Source organism: Natator depressus, chromosome 22 (assembly GCF_965152275.1).
Source record: "Natator depressus isolate rNatDep1 chromosome 22, rNatDep2.hap1, whole genome shotgun sequence".
Lineage (NCBI taxonomy): Eukaryota > Metazoa > Chordata > Testudines > Cheloniidae > Natator > Natator depressus.
In genome coordinates this window covers 505489-519059 of record NC_134255.1, presented here as the reverse complement: position 1 = coordinate 519059, position 13571 = coordinate 505489, and the positions used below count along the sequence as shown (strand labels likewise).

At 46.3% G+C, this 13571-nt stretch overlaps 1 protein-coding gene across 1 annotated transcript in view; it reads right to left on the bottom strand.

Annotated features, from left to right (window-relative positions):
* Positions 1 to 462: 462 nt before the first annotated feature.
* LOC141976046 (uncharacterized) overlaps positions 463 to 13571 on the bottom strand; it is a 35894-nt gene continuing 22785 nt past the window's right edge. Inside the window, exons 4-6 of the mRNA XM_074936828.1 lie at positions 11399 to 11905; positions 5827 to 11314; positions 463 to 2997 (exon numbers count right to left, since the gene is read on the bottom strand). Coding sequence (XP_074792929.1) covers positions 9690 to 11314; positions 11399 to 11905 — 2132 coding nt within the window. The 3' untranslated portion in view covers positions 463 to 2997; positions 5827 to 9689. The remainder of the gene's footprint in view (positions 2998 to 5826; positions 11315 to 11398; positions 11906 to 13571) is intronic.

Genomic DNA, 13571 nt, shown 5'->3' with positions numbered 1-13571 from the left:
GAAGTGAGCACAGACCAAACATTTTGGTTTTTAGGACTGTCAAGGTTCCTTCCCCACTCTGAACTCTAGGGTACAGATGTGGGGACCTGCATGAAAACCTCCTAAGCTTACTTTTGCCAGCTTAGGTTAAAACTTCCCCAAGGCACAACATTATTTTACCCTTGGATTTCCACTGCCACCACCAAACTTTATCTGGGTTTACTGGGAAACATGGTTTGGACACATCTTTTCCCCCAAAATCCTCCCAACCTTTGCACCCCACTTCCTGGGGAAGGTTTGGTAAAAATCCTCACCAATTTGCATAGGTGACCACAGACCCAAACCCTTGGATCTTAGAACAATGAAAAAGCATTCAGTTTTCTTACAAGAAAACTTTTAATAGAAGGAATCACCTCTGTAAAATCAGGATAGTAGATACCTTACAGGGTAATTAGATTCAAAACACAGAGAATCTCTCGAGGCAAAACCTTAAGTTACAAAAAAGACACACAGACAGGAATATTCATTCTATTCAGCACAGCTCTTCTCTCAGCCATTTAAAGAAATCTTAATCTAACACATAGCTAGCTAGATTACTTACTAAGTTCTAAGACTCCATTCCTGTTCTGCCCCCGGCAAAAGCATCATACAGACAGACCCAGACCCGTTGTTTTTCTCCCTCCTCCCAGCTTTTGAAAGTATCTTGTCTCCTCATTGGTCATTTTGGTCAGGTGCCAGCAAGGTTACCTTTAGCTTCTTAACCCTTTACAGGTGAGAGGATTTTTCCTCTGGCCAGGAGGGATTTTAAAGGGGTTTACCCTTCCCTTTATATTTATGACAAGGACAATCAGGTTCTTAAAAGAAGAACTTTATTATAAAGAAAAAAGTAAAAGAATCACACCTGCAAAATCAGGATGGAAGGTAACTTTACAGGGTAATAAAAATATTTAAAACACAGAGGACTCCCCTCTGGATTCAGTTTCACAGTTACAAAACAGGAATAAAACCACCTCTTAACATAGGGAAAATTCACAAGCTAAAACAAAAGATAATCTAATGCATTTCCTTGCCTTACAACTTTTGTAATTTTAGATGGTTCAGTTCAGGTATGTTTTTAGGAGATGTTGTACCTGCCTCGTCTCTCTCTCCATCCGGAGAGGGAACAAACAGAGCACGAACAAAACCTCCCCTCCCAGATTTGAAAGTGTCTCCTTTCCTTATTGGTCCTTTTGGTCAGGTGTCAACAGGTTATTTGAGCTTCTTAACCCCTTACAGGTAAAGATTCAGTACAGCTGCCCAGGAAAGTTTTATGCTATCTTTATTTGTATGTTTATGACATGCCCCCCAAATCATAGATGATGCTGGACAGCCTGTTCCACGCTGGCTGTGATTTCTTCCTGGAGCTCTAGGAGAAAAACAGAGTTAATAAGACACATGCCCCTCTAGACATACTACTGATTATATAAAACTAACAATATTTTCCAAATTTTAAGGACGTAAATGATTCTGGGAAAAACTTTCACAGGAGATTGCATCAGCCACTTTGTTAGAAGCCCCTAAAATGTGTTGTATTTCAAAATCAAAATCTTGGAGAGCTAAACTCCACCAAAGAAGTTTTTTATTATTTTCCTTGACAGTATGAAGCCACTTCAGCACAGCACGGTCGGTCTGCAGGTGGAAACGCCATCCCCAAACATATGGGCATAGCTGTTCCGGAGTGTACACAATGGCATAATATTCCTTTTCGGTGATTTAACAGTGGCTTTTCCTCTCAGTTTTTTGCTGAGAAATATGACAGTATAGAATTCTTGATCTGGTTCTTCCTGCACTAAAACTGCTCCCACACCACACTCGGACGTATCTGTGGTTACTAGGAACGGTTTGTCAAAGTCTGGGGCCCTTAGCACAGGGTCAGACATGAGTGTCGCTTCAAGCTGGTTAAGGCCTTCTGACACTCTTCATTCCACTGAACTGCATTTGGCTGTTTCTTTTTGGTTAGGTCTGTCAGTGGGGCGGCAATTTGGCTGTATTGCGATACAAATTGCCTGTAATAACTGGCCAAGCCTAAGAAGGATTGGACCGGTTTCTTTGACTTTGGGACAGGCCACTTTTCGATAGCATCCACTTTGGCCTGTAGGGGGTTGATAGTTCCTTGACCCACCTGGTGTCCAAGGCACGTCACTCTGTTTAGGCCTATTTGACACTTTTTAGCCCAGTTAGTCCTGCCTCCCTTATGCGCTTGAAGAATTTTTGTAGAAGCTCCAGGTGTTCTGCCCATGAATCAGAAAATATGGCCACATGGTCAAGGTAGGTGACTGCAGATTCTCCCAATCCCACTTGGAGACCATCTACAAGATTCTGGAAGGTGGTGGGTGCATTTCACAGCCCGAAAGGGAGCATATTACATTCATACAGCCCCTTATTGGTGATGAAGGCTGACTTTTCCTTGGTGGATTCATCTAGTGGTACTTGCCAGTACCCCTTGGTTAAGTCTAAGATAGAGATGAACTAGGCAAGACCCAGTTTCTCCAACAGCTCATCTGTTGTGTGGCATTCGATAGTCGTTTGAGCGAGTTACAGCATTTAGCTTATGGTAGTCCATGCAAAAGCGTATTTCCCCATCTGATTTGGGAACTAGAACCACTGGAGATGCCCAGGCACTTTCAGAGGGGTGGATTACACCCATCTGTAGCATGTCCTGGATCTCCCGTTCTATAGCAGTTTTGGCTTGAGGAGCTACCTGGTAAATGATTAGGAGCTACCTGGTAAGGTTGGGATTTAATTGGGCGAGCATTACCTGTGTCAATGGAGTGGTATGCCCATTTGGTCACTCCTGGGGTGGCTGAGAACATCGGCACAAAGCTAGTGCACAGCTAGTACTGTCGCTGCATACGTCCGAGGGTCATGGAGAGGTTCACCTCTTCCACACCACCAGCATTTTTCCCTTCGTAGTAGACACCTTCAGGCCACTCAATGTCATCTCCTCCCTGGGCTGTAAACTGACAAACCTTTAATTCTCTGAAATAAAAGGGCTTTAGAGAATTAATAGCAGCTAGCATGAGATGTCAAGAGTAACAAGAAGGGTTTCTTCAGGTATGTTGGCAACAAGAAGAAAGCCAAGGAAAGTGTGGGCCCCTTACTGAATGAGGGAGGCAACCTAGTGACAGAGGATGTGGAAAAAGCTAATGTGCTCAATGCTTTTTTTGCCTCTGTCTTCACTAACAAGGACAGCTCCCAGACTGCTGCGCTGGGCATCGCAATATGGGGAGTAGATGGCCAGCCCTCTGTGGAGAAAGAGGTGGTTAGGGACTATTTAGAAAAGCTGGACGTGCACAAGTCCATGGGGCTGGACGAGTTGCATCCGAGAGTGCTAAAGGAATTGGCGGATGTGATTGCAGAACCATTGGCCATTATCTTTGAAAACTCATGGCGAACGGGGGAAGTCCCGGATGACTGGAAAAAGGCTAATGTAGTGCCAATCTTTAAAAAAGGGAAGAAGGGGGATCCTGGGAACTACAGGCCAGTCAGCCTCACCTCAGTCCCCGGAAAAATCATGGAGCAGGTCCTCAAGGAATCAATTCTGAAGCACTTAGAGGAAAGTGATCAGGAACAGTCAGCATGGATTCACCAGGGGAAGGTCATGCCTGACTAATCTAATCGCCTTCTATGATGAGATTACTGATTCTGTGGATGAAGGGAAAGCAGTGGATGTATTGTTTCTTGACTTTAGCAAAGCTTTTGACACGGTCTCCCACAGTATTCTTGTCGGCAAGTTAAAGAAGTATGGGCTGGATGAATGCATTATAAGGTGGGTAGAAAGTTGGCTAGATTGTCGGGCTCAACGGGTAGTGATCAATGGCTCCATGTCTAGTTGGCAGCCGGTGTCAAGTGGAGTGCCCCAGGGGTCGGTCCTGGGGCCGGTTTTGTTCAATATCTTCATAAATGATCTGGAGGATGGTGTGGATTGCACTCTTAGCAAATCTGCGGATGATACTAAACCGGGAGGAGTGGTAGATATGTTGGAGGGCAGAGATAGGATACAGAGGGACCTAGACAAATTGGAGGATTGGGCCAAAAGAAACCTGATGAGGTTCAATAAGGATAAGTGCAGGGTCCTGCACTTAGGACGGAAGAACCCAATGCACAGCTACAGACTAGGGACCGAATGGCCAGGCAGCAGTTCTGCGGAAAAGGATCTAGGGGTTGCAGTGGACGAGAAGCTGGATATGAGTCAGCAGTGTGCCCTTGTTGCCAAGAAGGCCAATGGCATTTTGGGATGTATAAGTAGGGGCATAGCGAGCAGATCGAGGGACATGATCGTTCCCCTCTATTCGACACTGGTGAGGCCTCATCTGGAGTACTGTGTCCAGTTTTGGGCCCCACACTACAAGAAGGATGTGGATAAATTGGAGAGAGTCCAGCGAAGGGCAACAAAAATGATTAGGGGTCTGGAACACATGACTTATGAGGAGAGGCTGAGGGAACTGGGATTGTTTAGTCTGCAGAAGAGAAGAATGAGGGGGGATTTGATAGCTGCTTTCAACTACCTGAGAGGTGGTTCCAAAGAGGATGGTTCTAGACTATTCTCAGTGGTAGAAGATGACAGGACAAGGAGTAATGGTCTCAAGTTGCAGTGGGGGAGGTTTAGGTTGGATATTAGGAAAAACTTTTTCACTAGGAGGGTGGTGAAACACTGGAATGTGTTACCTAGGGAGGTGGTAGAATCTCCTTCCTTAGAAGTTTTTAAGGTCAGGCTTGACAAAGCCCTGGCTGGGATGATTTAATTGGGGATTGGTCCTGCTTTGAGCAGGGGGTTGGACTAGATGACCTCCTGAGGTCCCTTCCAACCCTGATATTCTATGATTCTATAATATGGTACACCTTAGGCTTTCGGTTGGAAGTGGGGAATGCTATGAGATAATTAACAGCTCCAAGGCGCTCCTGGACCATGAATGGCCCTTCCCACGATGCTTCCATTTTATGGGCCTGGAGCGCCTTTAAGACCATGACCTGGTCCCCTACTTTGAAGGAACGCTCTCTGGCATGTTTATCATACTAGGCTTTTTGCTCTTTTTGAGCATCCTGTAGGTTTTCTTTAGCAAGGGCTAGAGAGGTTCGGAGAGTGTTTTGTAGGTTGGTTACAAAGTCCAGAATGTTAGTTCCTGGAGAAGGTGTAAATCCCTCCCATTGCTGCTTCACCAACTGTAATGGCCCGTTAACCTCACGGCCATATACAAGTTCAAATGGTGAAAACCCTGAACTGGGATGTGGTACAGCTCTGTAGGCAAAGAGCAACTGCTGCAACACTAGGTCCCAGTCACTGGAGTGCTCAGTTACAAATTTACATATCATGGCCCCCAAAGTTCCATTAAACTTCTCCACCATGCCATTTGTTTGATGGTGCTAAGGGGTGGCAACCAAGTAGTTCACCCCATGAGCTTCCCAAAGGTTTTTCATGGTCCCTGCCAGGAAATTAGTTCCCGAATCCATAAGGATGTTGGATGGCCAACCTACCCTGGCAAAAATGTCTGTTAATGCCTGGCACACACTTTTAGCCCTGGTGTAGCTTAGAGCTACTGCTTCCGGCCATCAGGTGGCAAAATCCATGAAAATCAGTATGTACTGCTTTCCTCTGGGTGTCTTTTTAGGGAAAAGACCCAGAATATCCACAGCTACTCGCTGAAATGGGACTTCAATGATGGGAAGTGGCTGGAGAGGGGCTTTGATCTGGACTTGGGGTTTCCCCACTTTTTGGCACACTTCACAAGACTGGACATAGACAGAAACGTCCTTGCCCACTCCCTCCCAGTGGAATGACTTCCCCAAATGGTCTTTGGTCTTGCTTACCCCAGCATGGCCACAAGAATGATTGTGGGCTAAGCTCAAGAGCTTTACCCTGTAATTAGTTGGAACTACCAACTGCCTCTGAGGATGCCAGTCCTCCTGGTGCCCACCAGAACAAGTTTCCTTGTATAAAAGTCCTCTTTCTACAACAAACCAGGATCGATTAGAAGAGCTGAAAGGCAGTGGGTTGCTCCGTGCCTCCGTCCAAACTCCCTGGAGGCTTTCATCTGCTTCCTGTTCGGCCTGGAACTGTTCCCTTGATGGTGGAGACATCAGTTCCTCATTGGATTGTGGACTCGGGCTTGGTCCCTCTGGACACGATGCAGGGGATGGGGCTGTTTCCGTTGACTGTTAACTGTTCTCTGCTGGTGCACTATGTTGTGTTTCAGGCTCTGGCTGAGCCTTTTGCACAGGTTTAGCTGCTGCTGCCAGGGCAGGCTCGATGGTGCCCTCTGGTGTTGGAGCTGTAGACGGGGTTGCAAGTGCTGGATTCAGTGCTGGCAATGGTTCTGGTGCTGGTTGCTTCGCCTATTCATTCTGTTTGGGTCTCTGGGACTGGATTTACTACTGCTATTGCAGTCGTTGGCATGAGATCCAGTTCTACCTCCTCAGTTTGGGTCTCTGGGAACATAGATGGGGCCCTTGTAGAAGGCTCAGGAACAGGGATAGGTGTGGAGGTTTGCTTAGCCTGGCTGCGGGTGACCATTCCCACCCTCTTGGCCCGCTTCACATCGTTGGCCAAATCTTCCCCCAGCAGCATGGGAATGGGATAATCGTGATAGACTGCAAAAGTCCACATTCCTGACCAGCCCTTGTACTGGACAAGCAACTTGGCTATAGACTAGTTTAAAGAGTTTGACTTGAAGGGTTGAATCATCACTTGGGCCTCTGGGTTGATAAATTTGGGGTCCACTAAGGAGTGGTGGATAGCTGACACCTGGGCTCCAGTCTCCCTCCATGGGATAACCTTCTTCCCACCTGCAGATCTTCCAGAGATTTAGCACTTGCTCCTGATATCCAGGCATCCCGATTTTTTACAATGGGGTAGGCGTGTCGGGAAAATGCTATGTCTGGTTTCCATCTTAGGGCTCTGAACTGCCGACGGGCATGCTTGGGTGTTAGCTCCATTCTAATTCTGGCCTTTTTTTTAAAAAGTTCTTAGTTGTTCATGTGTTCTTTAGGCATTTCAGCTAAGCGTCCACTGAGCTGCAGCCTCAGCTCCACCATATACTGGTCTGTTGAGATGCTGTATCCAAGGCAGGCACTTTCAAAATTTTCTAAGAAGGCCTCTGTATCATTGCCTACCTTGTAGGTGGGGAAATTTTGGGAATGGGGAGAAGTACCTGGAGAAGGACTGTCAGGGTTATCTGGTAGACCCAGCTTAGCCCTTTCCAGCTGTAAGAGCTTCAGCTCTAACTCCGTCTCCAAGTGTTTTGCCTCTTTCCTCTCCTCCACCTCCAAGCGCTGTAAGTCCATTTGTCTTTCATATTCCTTCTGTTTCTCTTCAGCTTCTTCTGACTAATTCCAGTTTCTTCTGGACCTCACTTTCTGTCATCTTTGCTAACTTTCCTGCCTAGCCTGAGAGCTGCGGGGGGAGGAGGGGAACAGCTTGTGAATTCCTTTGCTATAGCTTAACTACTCTATCCTCAGGCAAAGAAAAAAAACCAAACAAACCTCAAGCTGCTGTGAGCTTAAAAAAAAAGTGTCCTTTTAAAATCCTGAGGTCTGCGCTTCTGGTTCAAAATGATCCCATCACTGCCACCATGTCAGGGTTCCCTCCCCACTCTGAACTCTGCATTAGTAGGAGCATTGCCAGCAGATCTAGGCAATTGTTTATTCCCCTCTATTTGGCACTGGTGAAGCCATACCTGGAGTAATGCATCCAGTTTTGGGCCCCCCACTACAGAAAGGATGTGGACAAATTTGAGAGAGTCCAGCAGAGGGCAACAAAAATGATCAGGGAGCTAGGGCACATGACTTATGAGGAGGCTGAGGGAACTGGGCTTGTTTAGTCTGCAGAAGAGTGAGGGGGGATTCGATAGCAGCCTTCAACTACCTGAAGTGGGGTTCTAAAGAGGATGGAGTTCGGCTGTTCTCAGTGGTGGCGGATGACAGAACAAGGAACAGTGGTCTCAAGTTGAAGTGGGGGAGGTCTAGGTTGGATATTAGGAAACACTATTTCACTAGGAGGTTGGTGAAGCACTAGAATGGGTTACCTAAGGAGGTGGTGGAATCTCCATCCTTAAAGGTTTTTAAGGCCCGGCTTGACAAAGCCCTGGTTGGGATGATTTAGTTGGTGTTGGTCCTGCTTTGAGCAGGGGGTTGGACTAGATGACGTCTTGAGGTATCTTCCAACCCTAATCTTCTATGATTCTGTCTGTGCTTCATGAAACTTTGGATCTAAATGGTAAAAGACAGTTGTACCCAATTTAATCATGGCATCCTTTAGGAGTGTCATTAATGCCACTTAACTAGGGAGCAGTGTTCTAAAAATAGTTTACCTGGGCCACAGGTCACCATAGTGTCCATCTTAGGGGTGAACAATCAACCACTAGTACCTGCAATTTCTACCTGAGTTCTTGTCAAATCTTTGACTTGACTTAGAGTAATTTTACACTTCTCTGGAATAGAATTCTTCACCAACCCCACAACATATCAGTAGCGATAGTGACGTATAACTCCCCCAAATATGCCCTTTTATTTCTTTAATCTGGTGGCACAGATTTAAATTAGGGACCAAATTCAGGAGTGCCTTAGAATCCTTGTAAGACACCAAATGTCAGGTATCTATTAAAAAAAGGTATCTTTCTGCAGCTATATCACATTCAACATGGATTTCATTTTGTACACATTTGCAGCATCTCCCAGGGGTGAGCTGAACAGAAATGTCACTTCCATTTGTCCCATCTCTACCTAGACAGGGATTGCATTTCCCAAATAATAGGCAACATGTATCTGATTAGGAAGGAGATCTCTTCAGGAGCGACCTCCTGCAGGGCCTGGGCCACAACTGCTTTGGGAGCCAAATGCATGGGTATTTTGCTTAGTTACAAGTCATTTACTAGGAAATACTCTTCCTGGCCCTTTAGAAAAAATACTGACCTAACCAACTGAACAATAGGGGGATTGGAACGCTGATAGGGAATAAGGAAATCCCTCTGACTTAGCCTATCTTCTTTTATTGTTACAGAGGGTGAAATGACATTTCCCCCCATCCCTGCCCTGTTCCAGCTCTTTGTTATAGTTCAATATATTCTAAGTGAGGAAATGGTAGTAAAAATATCTGCTCTCCAGAACAATCTGAAGCAACATCAGAGCAACTGGGAACGAAAACATTTGTTCCCGAAAGGGGAACTTGATGACTAACAATTGCTTTGAAATGGGGGAACAGTATAACAATGGTGCTCAGGGTTTGTTTAGACTAGGAAAAGTGATGGAGTTTCGGTCAGGTCAAGGGGAAAGCTAATGCCAACCACTGCACATGGGCTGCATCTGCACTACAAGTTTAATTGTCTTTTTACAACAAGATCACTAACTTGAGCAGCCAATGCCATGTACAGTCCTAGTGGATGTAAGGCACAGGTAGTTTCTGCCTCAGTGTAGCTTGTTGGGATCAAACCTCTCTCCCACCTGGAGCTGATGAACATTCCTGGCTGGAAGGACACACACTCCTATGACTCGAAAGGAAAGGAATTGATAGAAAAGATCACAGGACTGACCCCAAAGAAGGGTGAGCTGCAAAGGCAGAAGCAGGGAACTCATCTCAGGGAGCTGAGAGACCATGGTGAAGATGGTGCAAAGATCACTATGTGGGAATTAGCAAATGTGATTCAAAAAAAAAAAAAAAAAAAAGTCTTTGGCCAGCCCTAGTCAAGACATTTATTACAATTCTCTCTCATGTGGATTTTCTGATGTCTAATAAGGCTTGAGCTCTGATTGAAGGTTTTCCCACACTCAGAGCATGTGTAGGGTCTCTCTCCACTGTGGATTCTCTGATGTGTGATAAGCTTTGAGCTATAACTGAAGCTTTTCCCGCACTCAGAGCATGTGTAGGGTCTCTCCCCCATGTGGATTTTCTGATGTCTAATAAGGCTTGAGCTCCGATTGAAGGTTTTCCCATGCTCAGATAATCCGTAGGGCGTCTCTCTCATGTGGATTCTCTGATGTTTAATAAGGTTTGAACTCTGATTAAAGCTTTTTCCACACTCAGAGCATGCGTAGGGCGTCTCTCCTGTGTGGATTCTCTGATGTGTGACCAGGGTAGAGTTCTGATTGAAGCTTTTCCCGCACTCACAGCATGTGTAGGGCTTCTCTCCTGTGTGGATTCGCTGATGTGAGATGAGGGCTGAACTATGAATGAAGCGTTTCCCACACTCAGAGCATCCATAAGGTTTTTCACCCGTGTGGATTCTCTGATGTGTGGTAAGGGCTGAGCTATAACTGAAGCGTTTTCCGCACTCAGAGCATGTGTAGGGTTTCTCTCCTGTGTGGATTCTACAATGTGTGATAAGTTGTGAGTGCTGACTAAAGCTTTTCCCACACTCAGAGCATGTGAAGGGCATCTCTCCTGTGTGGATTCTCTGATGTTTGATAAGGTTTGAGCTCTGATTGAAGCTTTTTCCGCACTCAGCGCATGTGTAGGGCCTCTCTCCTGTGTGGATCCGCTGATGTGAGATGAGGGTTGAATTATCGATGAAGCGTTTCCCACACTCAGAGCATCCATAAGGTTTTTCACCAGTGTGGATTCTCCTATGTGTGATAAGGTTTGAGCTCTGATTGAAGCTTTTCCCACACTCAGAGCATGTGTAGGGCGTTTCTCCTGTGTGGATTCTCTGATGTGTGATCAGGGCAGAGCTCTGATTGAAGCTTTTCCCGCACTCTGCGCATGTGTAGGGCATCTCTCCTGTATGGATTCTCTGATGTGAGATGAGGGCTGAACTATGAATGAAGCGTTTCCCACACTCAGAGCATCCATAAGGTTTTTCACCTGTGTGGATTCTCCTATGTGTGATAAGGTTTGAGCTCCGATTGAAGCTTTTCCCACACTCAGAGCATGTGTAGAGTTTCTCTCCTGTGTGGATTCTACGATGTGTGATAAGGGCTGAGTGTCGACTAAAACTTTTCCCACACTCGTAGCATGTGTAGGGCGTCTCTCCTGTGTGGATTCGCTGATGTGAGATGAGGGCTGATCTATCACTGAAGCGTTTCCCACACTCAGAGCATCCATGAGGTTTCTCACCTGTGTGGATTCTCTGATGTGAGATGAGGGCTGAACTATGAATGAAGCGTTTCCCACACTCAGAGCATCCATGAGGTTTCTCACCCGTGTGGATTCTCCTATGTTTGATAAGGTTTGAGCTCTGATTGAAGCTTTTCCCGCACTCAGAGCACGTGTAGGGTCTCTCTCCAGTGTGGGTTCTCCAATGTGTGATAAGGTGTGAGTGCTGATTAAAGCTTTTCCCACACTCAGAACATGTGTAGGGCATCTCTCCTGTGTGGATTCGCTGATGTGAGATGAGGGTTGAACTATCAATGAAGTGTTTCCCACACTCAGAGCATTCATAAGGTTTCTCACCTGTGTGGATTGTCTGATGTGCAGTAAGGTGTGGCCTCTGACTGAAGCATTTCCCACACTCAGAGCATCCATAAGGTTTCTCACCGGTGTGGATTCTCTGATGTGTGATAAGGGCAGAGCTCCGATTGAAGCTTTTCCCGCACTCAGAGCACGTGTAGGGTTTCTCTCCAGTGTGGGTTCTCCAATGTGTGAGAAGGGTTGAGCTCCTATTGAAGCTTTTCCCACACTTATGGCATGTGTAGCGTGTCTCTTCCAAGTTGATTCTCTCACGTGTAATAAGGTCTGAGTGGCTACTAAAGTTTTCCTCTGGCCTCTGCTCAGTCTCATATGCTTTTGCTTTTTCTGGGAGTGCACAACTCCTGGAAACATTCCCTTTGGATCTTCCTGATAACGTTCCATGTGGTTCTTCTTCCTCAGCATCTTCCTGCTGAGGTTTCTCCTCCTCATTTTCACTCACCATCCCATCACCTGATGGGAGACAGAGAGAATCCAGATATAGGTTACTCCCTGTGTCAGAAAGAAAGGAAATCTCAGAGAAAGGAATGGAGAAGGGGATGAACAAACCAAAATATGTGTGGGAGAGATCAAACCTATCAGGAGCTGATTTTCCCCAAACCCTTCCTCAGAGGAGAGAGGAAGGGATCAGTTTTGGTCCGCATCTCACCAGAACACTGGGGGAAAGCGAGATCGGAGAGGGACGGGCTGCCAGTTGTCAGTCAGAATAGGTGACATCTGCCATAATGATTCCACACCTACATGGAACAATCCTGAACTTGGAGAGCTCACAGGCTCTTTGTAGGGCATCCCAAATGTTTCCTGCATTCCCAAACAGTTTTTGGAGTTGGTTTAAACAATTCCTCACCTGGAATTGGTTAAACCAGCAGGCAGCTCTTGGGAGCACTTTTTGCTCAGAGCCCTGGAGGTCTGGGACCCACAGATCTTCCCCTCGTTCCAGCTGCAAGATCACACCAGGTTTGGAAACTGGAAACCCTACTCCAGGCAAAGAAAACAAGGGAGGTCAGTGGAATTTGTGGGATGTGTGTCACAAAGATTATTCCATGGTTTTAATCCCAACTCATTTTTAAGCAGTAACATCAGGGTTGGAAGGGACCTCAGGAGGTTATCAAGTCCAACCCCCTGCTCAAAGCAGGGCCAATCCCCAACTAAATCATCCCAGCCAGGGCTTTGTCAAGCCTGACCTTAAAAACTTCTAAGGAAGGAGATTGCACCACCTCCCTAGGTAATGCATTCCACTGTTTCACCACTCTCCTAGTGAAAAAGTTTTTCTTAATATCCAACCTAAAGCTCCCCCACTGCAACTTCAGACCATTACTCCTTGTTCTGTCATCAGCTACCACTGAGAACAGTCTAGATCCATCCTCTTTGGAACCCCCTTTCAGGTAGTTGAAAGCAGCTATCAAATCCCCTCCCATTCTTCTCTTCCGCAGACTAAACAATCCCAGTTCCCTCAGCCTCTCCTCAGAAGTCATGTGTTCCAGTCCCCTAATCATTTTTGTTGCCCTCTGCTGGAAGCTTTCCAATTTTTCCACATCCTTCTTGTAGTGTGGGGCCCAAAACTGGACACAGTACTCCAGATGAGGCCTCACCAACATCGAATAGAGGGGAATGATCACATCCCTCGATCTCCTGGCAATGCCCCTACATATACATACCAAAATGCCATTGGCCTTCTTGGCAACAAGGGCACACTGTTGACTCAAATCCAGCTCCTTGTCCACTGTAACCCCTAGGTCCTTTTCTGCAGAACTGCTGCCGAGCCATTCGGTCCCTAGTCTGTAGTGGTGCATGGGATTCTTCAGTCCTAAGTGCAGGACTCTGCACTTGCCTTGTTGAACCTCATCAGATTTCTTTTGGCCCAATCCTCTAATTTGTCTAGGTCCCTCTGTATTCTATCCCTACCCTCCAGCTTATCTACCTCTCCTCCCAGTTTAGTGTCATCTGCAAACTTGCTGAGGGTGCAATCCACACCATCCTCCAGATCATTTATGAAGATATTGAACAAAACCGGCCCGAGGACCGACCCTTGGGGCACTCCGCTTGATGCCGGCTGCCAACTAGACATGGAGCCATTGTTCACTACCCATTGAGCCCGACAATCTAGCCAACTTTCTATCCACCTTATAGTCCATTCATCCAATCCATACTACTTTAA